The sequence below is a fragment of the Rhinatrema bivittatum genome, chromosome 13 (genome assembly GCF_901001135.1).
Source record: "Rhinatrema bivittatum chromosome 13, aRhiBiv1.1, whole genome shotgun sequence".
Classification (NCBI taxonomy): Eukaryota; Metazoa; Chordata; class Amphibia; order Gymnophiona; family Rhinatrematidae; genus Rhinatrema; species Rhinatrema bivittatum.
This window is the reverse complement of record NC_042627.1, coordinates 2,634,585-2,654,436: the sequence shown is the minus strand read 5'-3', so window position 1 is coordinate 2,654,436 and position 19,852 is coordinate 2,634,585. Positions and strand designations below refer to the sequence as shown.

The 19,852-nt window shown below is 45.5% G+C and overlaps 1 protein-coding gene across 8 annotated transcripts in view; it reads right to left on the bottom strand.

The window, feature by feature from the left end:
* The window catches only part of ERCC1 (ERCC excision repair 1, endonuclease non-catalytic subunit), a 33,126-nt gene that overhangs the window by 9,304 nt on the left and 3,970 nt on the right, over nt 1-19,852 (bottom strand). The window contains exons 1-8 of one of the 8 annotated variants that reach the window (XM_029574910.1): nt 15,682-15,857; nt 12,577-12,776; nt 9,835-10,119; nt 9,431-9,534; nt 5,531-5,630; nt 4,122-4,198; nt 2,831-2,930; nt 488-559 (exon numbers count right to left, since the gene is read on the bottom strand). In XM_029574910.1, the coding sequence (XP_029430770.1) occupies nt 488-559; nt 2,831-2,930; nt 4,122-4,198; nt 5,531-5,630; nt 9,431-9,534; nt 9,835-10,119; nt 12,577-12,735 (897 nt within the window). In that variant the 5' untranslated portion in view covers nt 12,736-12,776; nt 15,682-15,857. Of the gene's footprint in view, nt 1-487; nt 560-2,830; nt 2,931-4,121; nt 4,199-5,530; nt 5,631-9,430; nt 9,535-9,834; nt 10,120-12,576; nt 12,777-15,046; nt 15,151-15,196; nt 15,654-15,681; nt 15,858-19,852 lie in introns of those variants that run through there. The other 7 variants (XM_029574914.1, XM_029574911.1, XM_029574908.1 and 4 more) reach the window with 7 other exon arrangements.

Below are 19,852 nucleotides of genomic sequence, written 5' to 3'. Positions count from 1 at the left end.
TGTCAACCAGCAAAGGTCCTTCCCCAGGGTCCTCTTTAGTGAACACTGAACTGAAGTATTTGTTTAATATTTCTGCCTTTTCTTCATCTCTCTCCACACACTGATCACTATACCACTTTAAACCTTTTTTCCTTTCTATGATATATCTGAAAAATGTTTTATCCCCTCTCTTTACCAATCCTTTCTTCCACCTGACTTTTAGCTTTCTTGATTTCCTTCTTTGTCTCCCTCAGCTTCATCAGAAATTCTTCCCTGTGTTCCAGCTGCTAAAGGCAGAAAATACTGGATTCTCACTGATAGCGCCACCTCCTAAGTAGTGGCTGTGATGTCACAGAAGAAATCAGTGTTGTCTGTCTCCATCTGCTGGTAGGGGGAAGTAACCCATGTGTCAAAGCTGGACTGATGTAGTAGGAAAGGAAAAACAACACACACACAAAATATATATCTGTTCAAAGGGAAATGGAGAGAGGTAGAAGGCAGGTCTTACCTCAAAGGTAGAAATGAGAGTCAGGGAATCAGTCTTGTTCACTGATTTAATGGTTGTCAGACAGTCAGTCATCTGCAGTCAGAAACAGATAATATAAAAATCACTGTTCTACTGAAACTACAAAACATTTACTGGTTTCTTGGATTTATAACAATCTCTCCTAATCTAATGCCTAAGTCTCCATTCAGTTTTGTTCCAATAAATATTATTTATTATACCTTTACTTATTCAAAATGAAAAGCATACATCTTTTACAATAGTCTTTTAACAACTCACTAATATCCCCAATATTCAGCCTTTACATTTAGCAGTGCAACACATGCATGGAGCTCCTCGCGTCAGTTGTCCGTGCTGTATTCCAGCTTTACATGTATCAGTGTGTCACCCACATGAAGCTCCAATGACTAATGCCCCTCCTCCTCCCCCCATTCTTCCACTGGACGGGGAAGGTGAGGGAGCCTGTAAATGGTGTGGCCGAAGCATCTTTGGCTCTCACTGACCCTGGGCGCAGAACAGCTAGGGATTTTGTGCAGTCCCTGGTTTCATTTATTTATTTATTTTTTAATTTTATTTTTATTGAATTTTCATTATCATACAATGACAACAGTATTTTGAGGAAAAATAAACAGAATATATCAAGGAATACAGACGGATTAATATATATCTCCAATCTATAATACAAGAAATTAAATTAAATTAAGTCAAAGGTAACAGGAGTAATATTACCTCCGACTCTAAATGTCAGAAAATAGACATGTTTTAAATTATAAGAATGAGTGGAGAACCATATAAAAGCGGTTCATAAGAAAAGTTTTAGGAATTGGCAGTTTCATCTAGTACAACAATTTTACTTTTTCTTCCATGCCCTAGGTCCTCATGAAGATATTAAGAGTGTGAGTCCAGGTATAGACGCAGTTGTTGAGGGTCCGAAAAGATATATCTATCATTCTGATGTATCAGGACACATCTACAGGGAAATCGCAAGAAAAATTTGGCTCCTCGAGAGAGCACCTCATTTTTCATCTGAAGAAATAACTTCCTTTTTTCTTGTGTCTTTTTAGTAATGTCAGGAAACACTCTCACCTGAGAGCCATAAAACAGATATTGTTGTTTTCTAAAAGATAATCTCAATATATTTTCTTTATCAGAGGCCTGGGTAAAGGTTACAAACAAAGTTGCTCTGGCTTCAATTTTAGCCTCATAGGATTTCTCCAAGAAATCTGTAAGATTATCAAATACAGTGTTATCCAGGTCTTCTTGTTGTTCTGTAACTTCTTTCCCAGGAAGATAGTAAATTTTTGAGATTTCTGGTATGGTATTTTCAGGCAGTCCCAATATATTAGTAAAATAACTTTTAAGGAGATCTTTTGGGTTTGCCCATTTTGTTTTGGGGAAAAAGAAATCTTAAATTATTTCTCCTTACTTCATTTTCTAGAAAGTCCATCCTGTTATTAAGCATATTTTCTGATTTAATTAGGTTAATTTGAACCTCTTTAATCTCCTTAGTCTCTGTTTCAGAGTTTTTTAAAACTTTTTCAACTGTCTGTACTCTTTTTTCCAGGTTTTGAGTTTTATCCATATTACTTTTAACAGCTTTAGTCAAATCATTCATAGCGGTATTCATTTTTGTAAGTACTTTCCAGATTTCAGTGAGAGTTATTTTTTCTGGCATTACCAAGTCTGTGTTCAACTCTACATGAATCCCGGTCTCCTCACCTCTTATCTCCATGGGGTCCCTCCTGTCTGAACTCTCCTGCCGCGACTCCTCCATGTTCTCTCTGGAGCCATGTTCTTCCAGGCTCACCGAGGTCGATGGCGATTCCCCATCTCCTCTCTGAGTAACATTGGAGGTACACGGTAGTGTTGTCTGCTGTTCCGTCCCCCCAGCGAACTGGGGTCTATATGACAAGGAGGGCACCGCTGGGGCTCCGGGGCTTAAAGATATTTCTTCAGCTAAGGCGTCCGACGGCCGCTCTCCGTCTGAGACGCCAGCAGCCAAGCTCTCCGGTGTTTGCTGTACCGCTCGAAAAACCTCCTCCAGCCGAGTTTGCCGCATTGAAACTTCAGGGGTAGAGGTAAGGATCTCACGAATCCTTGCCTTTCTTTTCGAGTGAGGCATGTAATTTGAAATTCAATAGGCAAAGGTTCTTAGGAAAATTGAAAAGAAAACCACGGAGGAGAGAGGTTCCCGTGCTCACGATGCGGCGGCCATCTTGGTTCTCAGCTGGCCTGGTTTTATTTTTTAATATACTGGTGCTTTAAATTCTAGAGTTCCCACAAGAAGCAACAGGGACCATGCAGTGAGGATGCTGACCCAGCTATCCAGGACAGGTGCAGACTCACCTTAGACAGGAAATCCTGCTCCACTTTCTCCTTTAAGACATCAGCTGGTTTCTGCTCATAGGATTTATATGTCTCCAGGTATCGCCCAGCTTCCTCGGGACTAATGATCAAAATAGAAATTGTAAAACCTTGGACCAATTCTTACTCCCTGATCATCATAACCGAGAGAACCATCTGCAGTCCCTCAGCATTGACCCATAACCAAACCAAAAATTAGATAACCTTCCCCTTACTAGGGTGAACTGGAAAACACACTGCTTCTTCTAGTTTCCCCTTCCTTCAAATGTCTTCCTTTTATTTTTTTAAACTTAATGAACAAAGAATAAAAAAAAAAAGGTACTTCCCTGAGCAGCAGCTGGCAAGAGTCATCATCGAAGGTAAGAGGGAGCCAATCCCCTGGTTATCAAACCCTCCGGAAGCAACAGGCTACACCAGACAGGAGTTTTCAACCCCCCAGATGCCTGGCTCAACCTGAGGGATGGCCCACAAAGGAACCTAACACACACCTTGGGGAACTACATTAACTTCTCTTCACTATCTCCAAACTTTCAGTCAGAACTGCAGGCCTGCACCTCTACCATCTGCTGGAGACAGAGAAATACTGAGGGACTGCAGGTGGCACCTCTACCGTCTGCTGGAGGCAGAGAAATACTGAGGGACTGCAGGTGGCACCTCTACCGTCTGCTGGAGACAGAGAAATACTGAGGGACTGCAGGTGGCACCTCTACCGTCTGCTGGAGACAGAGAAATACTGAGGGACTGCAGGTGGCACCTCTACCATCCGCTGGAGACAGAGAAATACTGAGGGACTGCAGGTGGCACCTCTACCATCCGCTGGAGACAGAGAAATACTGAGGGACTGCAGGTGGCACCTCTACCATCCGCTGGAGACAGAGAAATACTGAGGGACTGCAGGTGGAATCTCTACCATCCGCTGGAGACAGAGAAATACTGAGGGACTGCAGGTGGAACCTCTACCGTCTGCTGGAGACAGAGAAATACTGAGGGACTGCAGGTGGAACCTCTACCGTCTGCTGGAGACAGAGAAATACTGAGGGACTGCAGGCCTGCACCTCTACCATCCGCTGGAGACAGAGAAATACTGAGGGACTGCAGGTGGCACTCTCGGATATGTAGCAGTGCCTCAAAGTTTTTGTTCTCTGCCTCCATCTGCTGGTAGGGATATAAAACCCGCTTGTCTGGACTGATCTGGGTATGAACAGGAAACGGTAATATTCTATGGTCAGTGTGTAATGTTGGAGCCTCACTGACCCCTGTCCCAGAGACTCACCTCCATGCGAGGATGAGCGTGCAGTCTGCCAGAATGCAGATCTTCGCTAGCTCCTTCAGTGCAAAGTGAGGGTCTTTCTATCTCAAAACAAGATCAAAAGCATCATCATCATCCTCCTCCTTTATTTCTTTCCTGCTTTTCCAGCTAAGGAGTTCAAAGCATGTTACCACAGGCTAAAGTACTCATCCACATCCTAAAGACACAATAGCTGGGAAGTGGCTAATGTTTACATTCAGGGTTTCATAAGTATAAATGCTCAAATTGATGACTAATGTTTACATTCACATATTTAATACAGAATATCTGGGTCCCAGTTATCAGTAACAATCTTTGCTACTTAGCTAAGGAGAGGTAGAGGGGTCATCAATATACATTTTATAAACATAGACTCACTGGGTAATGGGCTATTGAGAGCAGTCTTATAGTTTAGCTAAAGAGCAGCAGAGAGAACGTCAGCACATTTGTAACTGCACCACAGGACGGGACGATAGTTTGATTCTAATAGCGATGGTGCTTAGGATCTCATGGTAGGAGATGAATGAACTGTTCTAGCAGATTAAAACACAGTTTCAAGCACAGCAGCACTAGGAGCTGGAGTTTCAGATGGGCAAATAATAAAGAGCAGTAGTTATTAGCAGGGAATTTAGGTTTAATCTCAGGATTACAGCTGAAAAACTATGGGGTCAATATTCTAAGCCTAGCCATTTATATAAGCTAAACGGATATTAAACAGGTCTATCTTAGCCGGATAAGTTATTCAGCTAAGGCTGAATATTGCCACTTAGCTGGATAAGTTATCCACATCTTATACGGGTAACTAGCGGCCGCTGAGTATAACCGTATATTCAGCGGCTGCTAGGCAGGCAGGTAAGTACTACTTATCCAGCTATCTACCATTTGAATATCCACTTATATGTTTTTAGTAACTTTTTGAAAGCTGATAAAATCTGGAGCTTGTCTGCTATTTGGTGGCAGAGCGCTCCACAGGGTTGCGCCTGCACTTCGGACTTATTACGCATCAAGATAAGTCTTTCTCCAGCATACTCTCTCACTTAGTGTCTCTCCAGCACCACCCCCGGACCTCTGTGCTCTTGTAAGACCGAGCACGGGCGTACAGACATTGTATGGCTGAAACTCACCGAGAACAAAGCCTGTTCTGGGGACGGCAGGGCATGGGACTGACAGGCTGGTGGGGAAGGGAGAAAGGACCCGGCAGCTTTCACTCCCACTGGCCCAGGAGAGCTGTAAAATTCTGTGGGAGAGGGGAATCCTGCCCTCAGCTCAGGAATACACACTTCTGCCACGCTGTTCTTCCACCACAAACTTCTTGGCCACTTTGTTTACCAACTGCTTTTCAGTACATCTTTCCATGAATATAAACCCTGCGTGACTACAGACAGGGCACTCACCACATCCACCTGCACCAGCAGGACCCGCAGTGCGTACGTCTGGCCCAGCTTCTTCAGCCGCTCATGGATGTAGTTGGGATTGAGGTTGTGATATCGGAGACTGTCCAAGCAAGACAAGACAAGCAGTTCACATCCAGTGTCTCCATGGCATTCAGCAGCAAATGTACCCAATAAAAATGGGCCCTGAACCTGTCCCTAGTGGGCTCTGGCTCTCCAGCAGGAAACCAAACGCTAAACATGTGGATTGGGACATTTCAAAAAAGAAATTTGGGGCTATTCTTGAATATAAAAACCAGGATTTCAATCAAAGATGATTTGACAAAGTTGCTATGGTTATAAAGTTTCAGGGTCAGGGGGCCATGGTGTTTACAAAATGTGAACCCTTCTAGGGAATGCCTGAAATGTTTTTACACAGGTCAGTGCCGCCAGCCTCACTGCAGGGAAAGCTCCAGTTTTGGGGGCTCTTTTCTTAATACATGTATTTTAGAGAGGAGACAGACAGAGTTAGCCTTCTCACTAGATGGCAGCTGTCGGTATGCGATTCCACCAGGCTGAAGCAGAAGGTAACAGGCACCGAGGCAGGGAGAGCAGGCCCTCGAGGAGCGAGTACCTGAGCCCAAATAAAGCAGAGGGCCCCCGAGGAGCGGGTACCCAGCTTAGAGATTACCCCGAAGGGCAGCGAGAGCTCCCAGCGGCAGTGTAGCTTAGACCGGAGGAGTCCAGTCCTTGCTAACTCAATGAGCTCGCAAACAAGCACAGGCCAAATACCCGGATGGCGTGACGCCCCCGAGGTTCGCGCCATAGCTGGAATAAAGACGTGGGTAGCGCGCGCACCCCAGGAGGTCCTTGGGAGAAACATAGCGGGAGGCAACGCCATCGCCGTTCAGGGACGCCGGAGAGAGCGGCTTGCAGGCGCGGCGGTCGCCATCTTCCCAAGGCTAGCGGGGAGAGCTGAGAAAAAGGTGGGGCACAAGGGTCGAAGCCGTCTGAGACCGACAGACGCAACAGGGAATAACCTCTGTTCCACAAGTGCTACTTTCAAGGGCCAAGCCATGAGAGAGAAGGGAGCCGGGTCCTCTATCAGGACCAGCTGTAATGGAAATGAATACTTGGTGCTGTGCTGTGGTTGGTACAGCCTAAGGAGTAAATGCCCTATGCCCACATAGGCAGCTGGCAGATGTCAGGAGCTTCCACTTTACCAGCCCCTTTCCCCACAGGTTGAGCGCTTGGGCTCCGGGGGCTGGCAGGGCTTAAGAGAAAGTCCCACAGGGCATCAGGAGAAAGAGAATTCAGGGCCAGGCGGCAAGCAAGAGTAGTTGAGGTCCAGATAAGGGTCAGTGGTAGGCGGCAAGCAGAACGTTACCAAGGTCCAGGTAGTGAGTCCGAGGAGCAAGGAAAGAAGGACTGACGAGATAAGGGAGGCTGGAGGAGATGAGGCAGACTGTTCTCTCTCTCAGCAAGTGGATACAGACTCACAAAGACAGGAGATTCTGGATACATTGAAAAATGTGGAAGAAGAAATTCATCAAGTTTTGCTCTGTCTCCATCTGCTTGTGCGGAGTCACAACCCAGGTGTCTGGACTGATCCGGGTACGTACAGGGAAAGGAGTTCCGTCTACTATTATTCTTAATAGAAAAGTGGAATTTATAGAAAACCCTTTAAGGCATTTAAATCTGCGAGTATTACATTTTCCCAGGGTATTTCCTTGATATTTTGGAGTTTACCACAGAATCCGTTCCCACCCTGGATAAAGGGCATTTTTTGCCATCAGACTCCTCAAGTAGATTTGGTTAACTTCACTGATTGCTTTTAGAGTCATCTAATTATGAAGTGTCTGAAAGAGCCGCATTGTTAATATCATTATTTACTGACAAGGATTGGAGTACGATCATGGAAAGCTATTTCAGGAAAGTGAATGCACTTTTCATGGGTCAAAAAGTCAGAAGTCCACTCAGGAGAGAAGGAAGGGTCTCTTGGCATTGCGCCAAGAGACCTTAGCCATTGGGGCAACCTTCTTTCTAAGGTCCCGTGTAAGTATAATAGAGATAGTTATGTCTTTTTCTTTTTTACCAGAACAGCTTACAAGTTGCATAGATTCTACGAAGATCAAGCTTCAAGTAAGGAATATCTAGGTGAATTCATCCTTTTGGGATGTATGCATGCCGTATTGAGCTATGGCAGTTCCATTTCTTTTCTTAATTTCTTTCATTTTCTCCTCTTTTGCTGAATTCCTCTCCCACATATTGTGGTCTAATGGGAATTGCAATGAGTATTTTCTTCATTTGATTTTCTCTGTGTGTATATTTCTGTTTTGAATACCATATTTACGCACAAAGTGGATGCTTTGTTTGATAAATAATAACTTAAAAATAAAAAGGAACTTTAAGTAGTCCTGTAGCAGCCAGAAACACCACGGAAGAAAAACAGAGAAAGAGTTCACAGTAGGCAGAATGGGTAGGGGGAAGATGGGAAGGGTAAGAGCAGTTTCAAGCTCCACTACTCATCCGAGGTTTCCAATCCTCTGGACTGGAGAAGAGGTACTCACTAGACCGCTAATGGTGCTATAAGAGAACCCAACCAAGAGGTGCTTTTTATTTTAATGTCTCCTTCCAGGATCAGGCTTTTCCCAGTGGGGGAGAAGAGCAGCCCTGAAGGACCGTTGCCGTGGGAGCTAGTGGACTCAAGCAGGCCGAGGACAGACCAAGACGGTCCTCATGCGTCACAACTGCCAGACAGAGACTACTGGGATTGGACTATGACCACATCCCCCTTTATAAATCCAGAGTAATGTCATAAACGAAGTGTGTCCTCTGCCTCCATCAGCTGTGGAGCAGGGAAAGCCCTTATGTAAATCTAGCAGGCAATATTAGAAACATAAGGAGAGACAACGTGAAGAAATCTCGATGTACAGTATTAGGGACTGGCAGGCTCTTATTGAGTTAAGTGTACAGATGGTATACAAATGCTTGGGGTCAAGGATATGCTGAGTTAGACATCTGGCATAAGCGTGTGCGTCCTGCAAGAGACTGGAAGGCGAGGGAAAGGAAACATGGCTGGTATGAATAGTATGATTCATTTGTGGGGCCCTCTTAGTAGGAACAAGGGAGGAAAAAACCATATAAAGGTAGCCTGTGAATGTTGCAGTTTGGTACAGATGCAAGATAGATGCTCAGTGGCTACCTTACTCCAGCCCTGCAGTTCCCAATACGACTGACACAAGGAAGTGCACATTCAGAGCTGAACTGTAAATACTATACACATATATATATATATATGGTCTCTTGTATCTTATTTACTTAGTACCTATTAACCTTGGGATTATCCTTACTATCGGTATCTGTATGATTAGCTGCAGTAATACCTTCTGAATGGCTCTTTATATACTGTAGTGTGTGTGTGTGTTCATTGCAAAGAATAAGAGCACCTTCTAGTGACCATTACACAGGATGCTAAGGATGTAAAGCATCTTTCACTCACTGCCACTTAAATACTTTCTGACCCTGGTCCTTCTGGTTCGGGAGTGAGAAAATCTGGCACAAAATTTCACGACAGCCTGTTGATAGCATTAGGTCTGAAATTCCTCATACACATTTTCAAAACATGTGCCCTAAATTTATTAATTATACTATCTTCTGACTGGCTGAAAGTTCTGTCTGTCAATATTTCCAGTGAATCCTAGCCTGGTAGTCACCATTTTCTCTCTTCAGCTTAACTAAATGCTGGTGATTCTCCTTAAACCACAGCCAAAACCTATAGAAACAACTGTTCATGTTTACATGCCAAGACTAAGCCCACTTGAGTTGCAGTGCCCTGCTGCCTTCTCAGAATGGGGTCAGTCTATTACTGTCTCCACGGCTCTCTCCCTGAAAACCAAAGCAGATCCCACCGCCCCCTGCTACCTGAGAAACAGAGCACAGGTGGTCTGTCCCATGACGTAATCCGGGGTGATTTCATCAAACTCCCATGGCACATTGCGGACAAACTTCAGAATGGGGTTCCCTCTCTGAGGAAGACAAAAGAGAGAGAATGCACCGTCACCGATACGGCAAGGCCTGAGAGAAATAGAGAGCGATAAAGGCTGATGAGTGGGAAAAAAAGAGAAAGCACCATCACCGATACGGCAAGGCCTGAGAGAAATAGAGAGCGATAAAGGCTGATGAGTGGGAAAAAAGAGAGAGGACAAAGACACAGAAAAAAGGTGAGAAGAACAAGGAGGAATAAGGAAGCAGTAAAAAAGCAGAAAGAAGACCCTGTAAGGAGAGGGAAGGCAGAAAATAGACAGAATGGGACAAGCAACCCTGACCTGTCGAGGGCTGACTAGGATGCAGTTGCTTTTCCCGGCGGGTTTCCCTGTCACGGTGCCAGCTCCTCCGGCCTCCGCGCTTTGCACAGTACCAAGCTGGACAGGGCGGTCAGCACATGCAGCTCCTTTTCTGGACCCGCCCTCAGTTTGGCTGCCTGGCTGAAGGGCGGAGGGGCCAGCGTCCTGCTTGAAGATGTAGTCAGCATAGGTCCCAACCAGCTTTGGCGCCACAGCGCCTCTCGCTGACCCTTCACAGCCCACCGAAGACTTAAAGAGGGGTTTCAGCTGAAAGACAAAACCCAAGTAACAAGACATCCAAAATCATCCCAAAAATAAAACACTTCTTGCACAAAATCATTTTATGCGCCAGTAGTAAAAAAAAAATAAAAAAGGTCCCACTGCTAAATTAATATATATATATCTTCTATATTACTTAAATCCATCTTTAATTATTTGCTGGAAAATGCAAGGTGGGAAGCGAGGGTTAAACTGGGGATCAAATGGGGTCTGTGGTACTGGAACAAAATGGAGAAACGAGCAAACTAGAGGATCACGCAGGCCCTTTGTTTCAGTAAGAAACTTTCACTCAGAACAGGTCATCAGCAAAAGGCTCATCTCGTGGTCTAACGAACATTTATGGCATCTGCACGATGCCTGAGCTGAAGCACTGAAATGTCGGTGCCATCCCTGGGGGGCTCCTATAGGGAGACAGCCCATGTTTTACCACTGAAAGCACCAAATATGAATCATGATAGCCAAAGAAGTATGCGGTCAGATACTGACAGGCCCCAACGGCACAGTCACAGCTCAAGGAAAGAAACTTTAAAACTTTACACTGAAGGATACTTCATCTAGATCTGTAAGCGCCTGGGTAAAGAAGCGAACAGAAAGCCAATGCAACAACTTCAGCTCATAAGCAGGAGTCATGGACCGGCCAAGGGAGTCCAGAGGTCAGAAAGACCCCCAACCCTTGGAAGAAGGGGTTGTCAGTCTGAGACAGGAAAACACTGACTCTGGCATACAGATGTGATGGGAAGGGGGGAGGAGACCTGCAACATGGCAGGAGCCCCCCTGAAGTAATGGGGAGGGGGGAGGAGACCTGCAATACACCCACCACCTGGTTATGTACGAACTTATGCATGTTCTATGAGACAGGGAGTGATCCTAAGGTAAGAGACAAAAAACTACAGAGAGCTTCCCTATCAGCCACTAGCACTGAAGGAACCGACGGTCCCTCCTATGCCGATGACAGACCCTGCACCGATGCAGCTCGGAGGTCCTTTTATTTTGATGCCTCCGACACTGTGTGACCATCACTGCAGAAGGTCTCTGGGCCTGCATGGAACTCATGTTGATGCATCGGTCCTTCCAGTGCCTGAAATGTTTTTTCATCAGTTCCATGCTTTTGCAGTCACGGTTGCACATTTGCCCTCAGGCACAGAATACATCTGCCAAGGGGTCAGTGACAGACACCAAGGGCATCGATGGAACCTGCTAGACATGACCAACCAAAATAAGAGGAAAGCAAAATCAAACTCGAAGGCTGGAGGACACCAATGGCACCCCATAGTAACCAATCCAGGCTGTCTGGAAAAAAACCAAAAGCCATAGAAAACAGGAGCATGAGGTACAGAATTGCAAGTTCAAGTTCTCTTGTTACTGGCCATGCACGTGCCCAGAAGCTGGGATTACCTACAAGTTCTGGGTTCCATGGCCTCCACCCTCTGCTCGAACACCTCCAAAACCAGGGGGGATGGTCCCACCGGGACCTACCAAACCCCCTGGGAGGCAGTAGATTCGTCTATCTTCTTTTTATTTATTTTTTTTTACTTCAGACTGCAGGAATTTGCACCTCCACCATCTGCTGGAGACAGAGAAATACTGAGGGACTGCAGGTGGCACCTCAACTTAAGGGGAGTGTCAGTCAAAAACTTCTCTGTCTCCATCTGCTGGGGGGGAGGCAAAGCCCAGGAGTCTGGACTGATCCGGGTAGGTACAGGGAAGAGGGGTTTGGGCCTACCCTAAACCTCCAGGAAATGGGAGTCAAGGGAGCAGGGGGAATTGTGGTGGCATCTTGGGAGGGGGCTTTGGTTGGGCCGGGGGTGCGTTTTATTTTTTTGTGGGGCCACCTCGGCAGGTGGCCCTGGGCTGGAGATGGGGGTCTACCAAGATCCCTGCAATCATTTATGCATGGATGGGGCTGCAATTTGGGCCTCGAGCTAGCAGCCCTGGCCAAGGTAGGCCACCATCACAAAAAAAATAAAAAATTACACAGTGATATAGTCAGGGCGGGGAAACAAATATTGTGGGGATGCCCCACCCCAATACTTAGTACCTCCTGCAGTAACATCTCACGGCTTCATAAATGAGCCTGAGGCAATGGAAGGTGAGGTGACCTGCCCTGCCCACGGTCAGAAGGAGTGGCAGTGGGATTATTCCAAACCTGGTTTCCCTGGTTCACAGCCCCCTGCTCTACCCGCTCGGCTTCTCCTCCATGCCATATAGCTTAGGGAGGCCTTGCAATCATTCCTTTCCCCTCAGGCTCGCCAGAACTCAGGGTAACATCCCAGCAGCACTCAATGCTCCTTGGATCTCTCTCATCCAAGATTTAACCCTGCAAGGATTCCAAGATCTTGTAGTGGCCAAAGAGTGAGGGTACATTTTAGGTAAAGTGGTCCTAATCCATAAATCCAGATTCTACACAAAAAAGATCAAACTAGTATCTACTTATTAAATACTAACTGCAGAAATCCCAGGGAGGAGAAGAGAGTGTCCATGGATATTAAAGAACCGAAAAGCTGTTTGGGGGATCTTTACCGGTGTGGAATCAGTGTCCTGTGACGGAATGATAAATCTTTTCTTCCTTTCAGGAGCCTCCCCTAGATCCACCGGCTCATTCATTTTGGGTTAGCAGATGTTCCAAATCAGATACGAGCTGTAGCCTGTAAAGGAGAAAGCAGGAGGTTTGGCTGTGGTGCACGGAGGACCAAGGCTTCCCGACAATTAACACAATAGCAGCCTGATTTCTACCTCTGACCACCCATGGCTACAACCACCACCAGGATCCTGCCTTCCACAGTCAGCATGTCCAGGGCTTAGCAGATATGAGCGAAGCTTTCTCTAACATTTAGCTGAAAACATTTGAAAGTTCAAATGAGGCACAAAAACCTAGACAATTAAGGGGTCAGGCTTCAATTTACCACCAGAATGCAATGGACCATCAAAACTGTTATAATGAGTGTGAAAAATACCAGTTCTATTTCTATACATTGGACACCTCAGAGATACCTCAAAAAGAGTCAACAGCACCCCGATATAACCAAAGTCCAAATACAGCACAAAGAGCTAGAGAGTAACCATAGAAACATACATCAGCAGAAAGGGCCACTTGATCCATCTAGTCTGTAGATTTCTGTCTACTGTGCTGTCACAAGTTGTTTTACTTTTGGGGCCTCAGACTTAATATCGCGACTTAAGTCGGAGGGTGCGCAGAAAAGCACTGCTTTTCTGTGCACTTCCCCGGAGCCAGCACAAATTAACGCCTGCCTTTGGACAGGCGTTAATTTCTGAAAGTAAAACGTGCGGCTTGGCTGCACATTTTACTTTCTGTATCGCGCGGGAATAACTAATAGGGCCATCAACATGCATTTGCCTGTTGCAGGCGCTATTAGTTTCGGGGGGTTGGATGCGCGTTTTCGATGTGCTCTTACTCCTTACTAAATAAGGGGTAAAGCTAGCGCGTCGAAAACACGCGTCCAAATGCAGGTTAACAGTGCACTACACCAGAGCGCACTGTACCGTATCGGCCTGTATGTTACTGTTTCCCTCTGTGCTCCTGCTCTGCCCAGTCTTATTTCCCTGTCCTGCTTTAGCTTGCTTCCCGGTCAGACTCCCTCAGACTGATCTTCTATTGCTGATCCAGACGGACTTCAGCCCTTGCTTTGCTGTTGTTCTCCACCTACCCCAACCTCTGCCTGGATACAGACTTCCAGAAAAGTCCTGCCGGCTATCAGAACCTGCAGATCCAACCCAGGCAGCAAACCCAGCCTTGCTCTGGAGCCCTTTACCACTCCTGTTGAGAGAATATCTGTATCCAGCAGGCAATTTCTCACAATCCTCTTATGATTTAACTTTGAATAACTTTGTATCATCAGCAAATTTATCACCTCACTTGTTCTCAAAGTCATTTCTAAATATGTTGAAATGTAGTGATCCCAGTAGATTCCTAGGGCACTCCACTATTCACTTTTTGCCATTGACAAAACTGACCATTTAATCCTACTCTCTCTTTTAACTAGTTCTCAATCCACAACACTGCCTCCTATCCAAGGAATGGGGAATGCACTTCCGGCACTTCTTTTCAGGCTTAAGAGGCAGAGCAGCACGTGTATTCTGCTCCAACCCTTCCCCTACAGGCAGCCTGAATGGAAGAGAAAGGGGTTGATCCTGAAGCACAGGAGAAGAGAATATCCACTCTGCTCTCTACTCCAGCCCCTCCTCTCAGTCCCCCTTCTCCCTACTTCTCCTGCTGTATTGCAGGAAACAGAAGGAAAAGGGGTGATACTGAAGCAAATACTGCAAAGAACAGATACAAAAAAGGTTTGAATTAGCACAAGTTTGAGAGTTGTGAGCAGTAGTGACAATTGTTAAGGCTTGAACCTTGATGAATGGCACTACTCCTCACAACATTCACACTTATGCAAATTCAGTCCCTTTTTATGTCCATTACTGAGGGCTTCATTTCTGCCAGAATAACCCAGAATGACTTTCTGCCACCTGCAGCCCAAAAAAGCAGAGCAGAGTCAGTACTGCATATCAGTTCTGAGAATACAGAACAAACCCTGTAGATGCGTGGATCAGTTATGGCCCCCTCCGGCCCTTGGAGGAAGCAGAGCAGGGCAGCTACATGGCTTTGATTCAGATATATATATATATATATATATATTACCCCTTACTGACAGGCCGATATATATATATATGAGCAAAGGAGTTCACCCCTGGCCGTGGTCCTACCCCTTTGCACAGGCCAAACTTGGCCCTAGCCCTGCCCATCTCACCCCCTCCACAGTTCCTCTTCCTTTTTGACTTTTTAATTTCCTCAATAGTCTCTCAAGCCCTATACATACAAAGTTTTTCCAACTGCACAGATTAAAAGTCAATTATCAATGAATTTACACATTTTCCTTTTGAAAGTTATCCCAAGAGTACCTACACACGATTGCATTTCCTAATTTCCCCATCACCACAGGAAGCCCTGTACTCAAGGCGAGTGAAGGTACATACAGACAGGCCCTACCTGCGGACTTGTACTTGCATATCGGGCAGTTAATTTTGTAAAATCTTATTTGTGTAGGTCAAATACCTGTTTTACCCTTGGAAATGGCTTAGAAAATTACCCCCCTGCCTCAGGATTTTATTACAAAGTAAGGCTTTTGATTCTTTATTGATGTAGTTTTTTATATCCTGTACTCACGCGTTTGGATAGTTTGCTACACTGTAAATACACCACCAGTTTGTGTATTTTACTACATCGAAAATAAAATCTGTATTGGCCATGACTCCTTCTTTTGAAGATTGGGCTACTTTTGGGCTCGGGGTTTCCCCTTCTCCGGACTGCAAACCCCCATTTAAAATCTGGCACGAATGGACAAAACAGCCCCAAACTAGGCCTGGGTCAGGCGCCGGGCCCGAGCAGCGAGCCAGGCCGGCACATCTCCACGGTCCCCGGGACTCAGTATTGGACTCTCCCCCTTAACAGCCGAGTTCCGGAAGTTCCCTTGCAGGTTAGGTTCCGCCCCGCGCCCCCCACAGCCACGTCCGGCTGCCTCGCGCCACGCGCTTACGCACCCGCTCCGACGCCTGGGCAGTCCAGCGCGCTCACTGGCCGCGTAGTGCGCACGTGCAGCTGTCCCTGCTTCCGCCCCCGGATCACTAACACCAACTTTATTGACAACGTTCACGCAGCAGAATCTGCACACAATCTTCAGCGGGCGCAAGCAGGGTTTCTATTATTCACCAAAGCCTGTGCAGGCATCTCCCTGTACCTTCTGGGCCTGAGGAGCATTAACCAATGGCACAGAGCCTCCAGGGCAAGCCAGACCCGCCTCCATCGTAAAACAGGGAGGGGCAACCCACTAGCACTGGGAATAAAAGCCAGGCTCCAGCCAAAATGCACTAGATAAAGGGGGAAGGAAGTTAAAGGCCATCACAGGCCGATGCTGTAATCTGGGCTAAGAAACAGGCCAATACAGAAAGAAACGCGGGCGAGCGCACGCGATCCAGTAAATAAAAATATGCTAATTAGGGCCCCGCAGTAAAAGGAGCGGCGGCTGTCAGCGGGTTTGACAGCCAACACTCAATTTTGCAGGCTTCGGTTCTCGAGCCCGTTGACAGCCACGGGTTCGGAAACCGGTCGCCTGCAAAATTTGAGGGTCCGGTTTTCAACCCGCGAGCTGATTTTAATTTTTTTTTTTAATTATTTTTTACTTTTTATTTATTTGTTTGTTTTTATATACTGAAGTATTAGTGTTGGCCTTCACTCCGGTTTACATTTGAACAACATTATACATTAAAATCATGAGAGGGTTGTAGTAACAGTGAACATTAGAATCAGAGGACAAGCAGTATCCAATCCCATGAGACGAGCAGATGTTTCCTTAGTGGCCACGGGAAAACTTTTATTCTTCACATTTGTTTATCATATTTGTGCATTCTTATACATATTTTTCTTTTTGAAACGGTTGTACGATAGACCTTTGTATGTCTTTTATCTTTTGATTCTGTGTTTTACTTGGTTCTTGATTGCGTAATTTTGTAAATTTATGCATCTTATTGTACAACGCTTCATAATCAGTGCATTTTTGAATAAACATTATATTGAAAAAAAAAAAGAATCAGAGGACAGCTGTAACAAGAGTTAACAATCCTAACAAACGCCAGATTAACAAAGGGAAAAAACTGATATAATGAGGGAGAAACAGTTATTCTAGCAAGGTAAAGGTGGCGGCTTGGGTCGCATTGTTGGAGGGAGGGCAGAAGTTGGAATTGTCGGATAAATAGAAGGGGGAGGTTGGGGAGCTTGTTCAGTGGGGAGGGGGGGCTATGGTGATAGGTAACGGAGTGTGTGCTGAGCAATGGTTAGTTTAGCCTATCCCATCCTTGTAGGCTTGTTTGAAGAGCCACGTTTTGAGCTGTTTTGGGACCTCAGTTTTAACGTTTTGAGCTGTTTTGGGACCTCAGACTTAATATCATCATGATAAGTCAGAAACTGTACAGAAAAGCAGTTCACTTTCCCGGTGCCAGCAGAAATTAACGCCTATCACAAGCAGATTGTGATAAATATCAGGAAGACCTTGTGAGACTGGAAAATTAGGCATCCAAATGGCAGATGAAATTTAATGTGGATAAGTGCAAGGTGTTGGATAGAGGGAAAAATAACCCATGCTATAATTACACAATGTTGGGTTCCATATTAGGTGCTACAACCCAAGAAAGAGATCTAGGTGTCATAGTGGATAACACATTGAAATCGTCGGCTCAGTGTGCTGCGGCAGTCAAAAAAGCAAACAGAATGTTAGGAATTATTAGGAAGGGAATGGTGAATAAAATGGAAAATGTCATAATGCCTCTGTATCGCTCCATGGTGAGACCGCACCTTGAATACTGTGTACAATTCTGGTCGCCACATCTCAAAAAAGATATAACTGCAATGGAGAAGGTACAGAGAAGGGCTACCAAAATGATAAGGGGAATGGAACAGCTCCCTATGAGGAAAGACTAAAGAGGTTAGGACTTTTCAGCTTGGAGAAGAGACGACTGAGGGGGGATATGATAGAGGTGTTTAAAATCATGAGAGGTCTAGAACGGGTAGATGTGAATTGGTTATTTACTCTTTCGGATAGTAAAAAGACTAGGGGGCACTCCATGAAGTTAGCATGGGGCACATTTAAAACTAATCGGAGAAAGTTCTTTTTTACTCAATGCACAATTAAACTCTGGAATTTGTTAAGAACCTGCCATACTGGGTCAGACCAAGGGTCCATCAAGCCCAACATCCTGTTTCCAACAGTGGCCAATCCAGGCCATAAGAACCTGGCAAGTACCCAAAAACAAAGTCTATTCCATGTAACCATTGCTAATGGCAGTGGCTATTCTCTAAGTGAACTTAATAGCAGGTAATGAACTTCTCCTCCAAGAACTTATCCAATCCTTTTTTAAACACAGCTATACTAACTGCACTAACCACATCCTCTGGCAACAAATTCCAGAGTTTAATTGTGCGTTCAGTAAAAAAGAACTTTCTCCGATTAGTTTTAAATGTGCCCCATGCTAACTTCATGGAGTGCCCCCTAGTCCTTCTACTATCCGAAAGAGTAAATAACCGATTCACATCTACCCGTTCTAGACCTCTCATGATTTTAAACACCTCTATCATATCCCCCCTCAGCTGTCTCTTCTCCAAGCTGAAAAGTCCTAACCTCTTTAGTCTTTCCTCATAGGGGAGTTGTTCCATTCCCCTTATCATTTTGGTTGCCCTTTTCTCTGTACCTTCTCCATCGCAATTATATCTTTTTTGAGATGCGGCGACCAGAATTGTACACAGTATTCAAGTTGTTGCCACAGGATGTGGTTAGTGCAGTTAGTTTTTGGGTACTTGCCAGGTTCTTATGGCCTGGATTGGCCACTGTTGGAAACAGGATGGTGGGCTTGATGGACCCTTGGTCTGACCCAGTTTGGCATTTTCTTATGTTCTAGATTGATAGGGATAAATTGGAATTTATCTCAGGTGAGTTTTTAATTACAGGCACTTGGATTACTTTTCTTATTATTGGAACCTCACTGTCGGGATGCCCTAATTCTAATGCATCATTAGTATCCTTTGAAGATACCTCTCTCCGAACCATGCGCTGCTGAGCGACTGTCGGCTTTCCCCTTTGTTCTAGTTTAAAAGCTGCTCTATCTCCTTTTCAAAGGTTAGTGCCAGCAGTCTGGTTCCACCCTGGTTAAGGTGGAGCCCATCCCTTCGGAAAAGACTCCCCCTTCCCCAAAAGGTTCCCCAGTTCTTTACAAAACTGAATCCCTCTTCCTTGCACCATCGTCTCATCCACGCATTGAGACTCCGGAGCTCTGCCTGGCTCTGGGGACCTGCGCGTGGAACAGGGAGAATTTCTGAAAATGTTACCCTGGAGTTACTGGGTTTCTACCTAAGAGCCTAAATTTGGCTTCCAGAACCTCCCTCCCACATTTTCCTATGTCGTTGGTGCCCACATGTACCACGACAGCCGGCTCCTCCCCAGCACTGTCTAAAATCCTATCTAGGTGATGCGTGAGGTCCGCCACCTTCGCACCAGGTAGGCAAGTTACCAGGCAATCCTCACGCCCACCAGCCACCCAGCTATCTACATTCCTAATAATCAAATTACCAACTATGACGGCCGACCTAACCCTTCCCTCATGGGCAGTAGCCCTGGGAGAGACATCCTCAGTGTGCAAGGACAATGCACCACCTGGAGAGCAGGTCCTTGCTACAGGATCCTTTCCTGCTGCACCAGGAAAGGATCCTGTGGAGAGCACCGCAAGTTTCCTAATCTTGTGATCACTTTTGCGCTTTGCCAAAATATAAGGTTTATGCAAAAATTCCATTGAGTACCATGTGCAGTTCTCATCACCATTAGCATTTCACCTTCCTGGTCAGGTGGAAAGTAATAAACCCCCTCCGCTGCACTCCTCCGTCACATATGGATTTTCTATCCATTGTGTGTTACCTGCAGAATTAGTATCCTACTGTACTGCCTTGTATCTTTACCACCACATCTTTATGTTGTACTCGGGTTTCTCTGTGACCCAATGGGTGTCCGTGAGATGCCAATGAGGTCATTATCCTCATCTACTGCCATCGTAGAGTTTTAGACCTAAAATGTATTCTTTATGAGAATACACAAAGAATCTCACCCTTGGTGAGATTTCCTCTTTGGGTTCCTCCTAATTGGTGGATTTGAAGCTTTATGCCACAATTCTA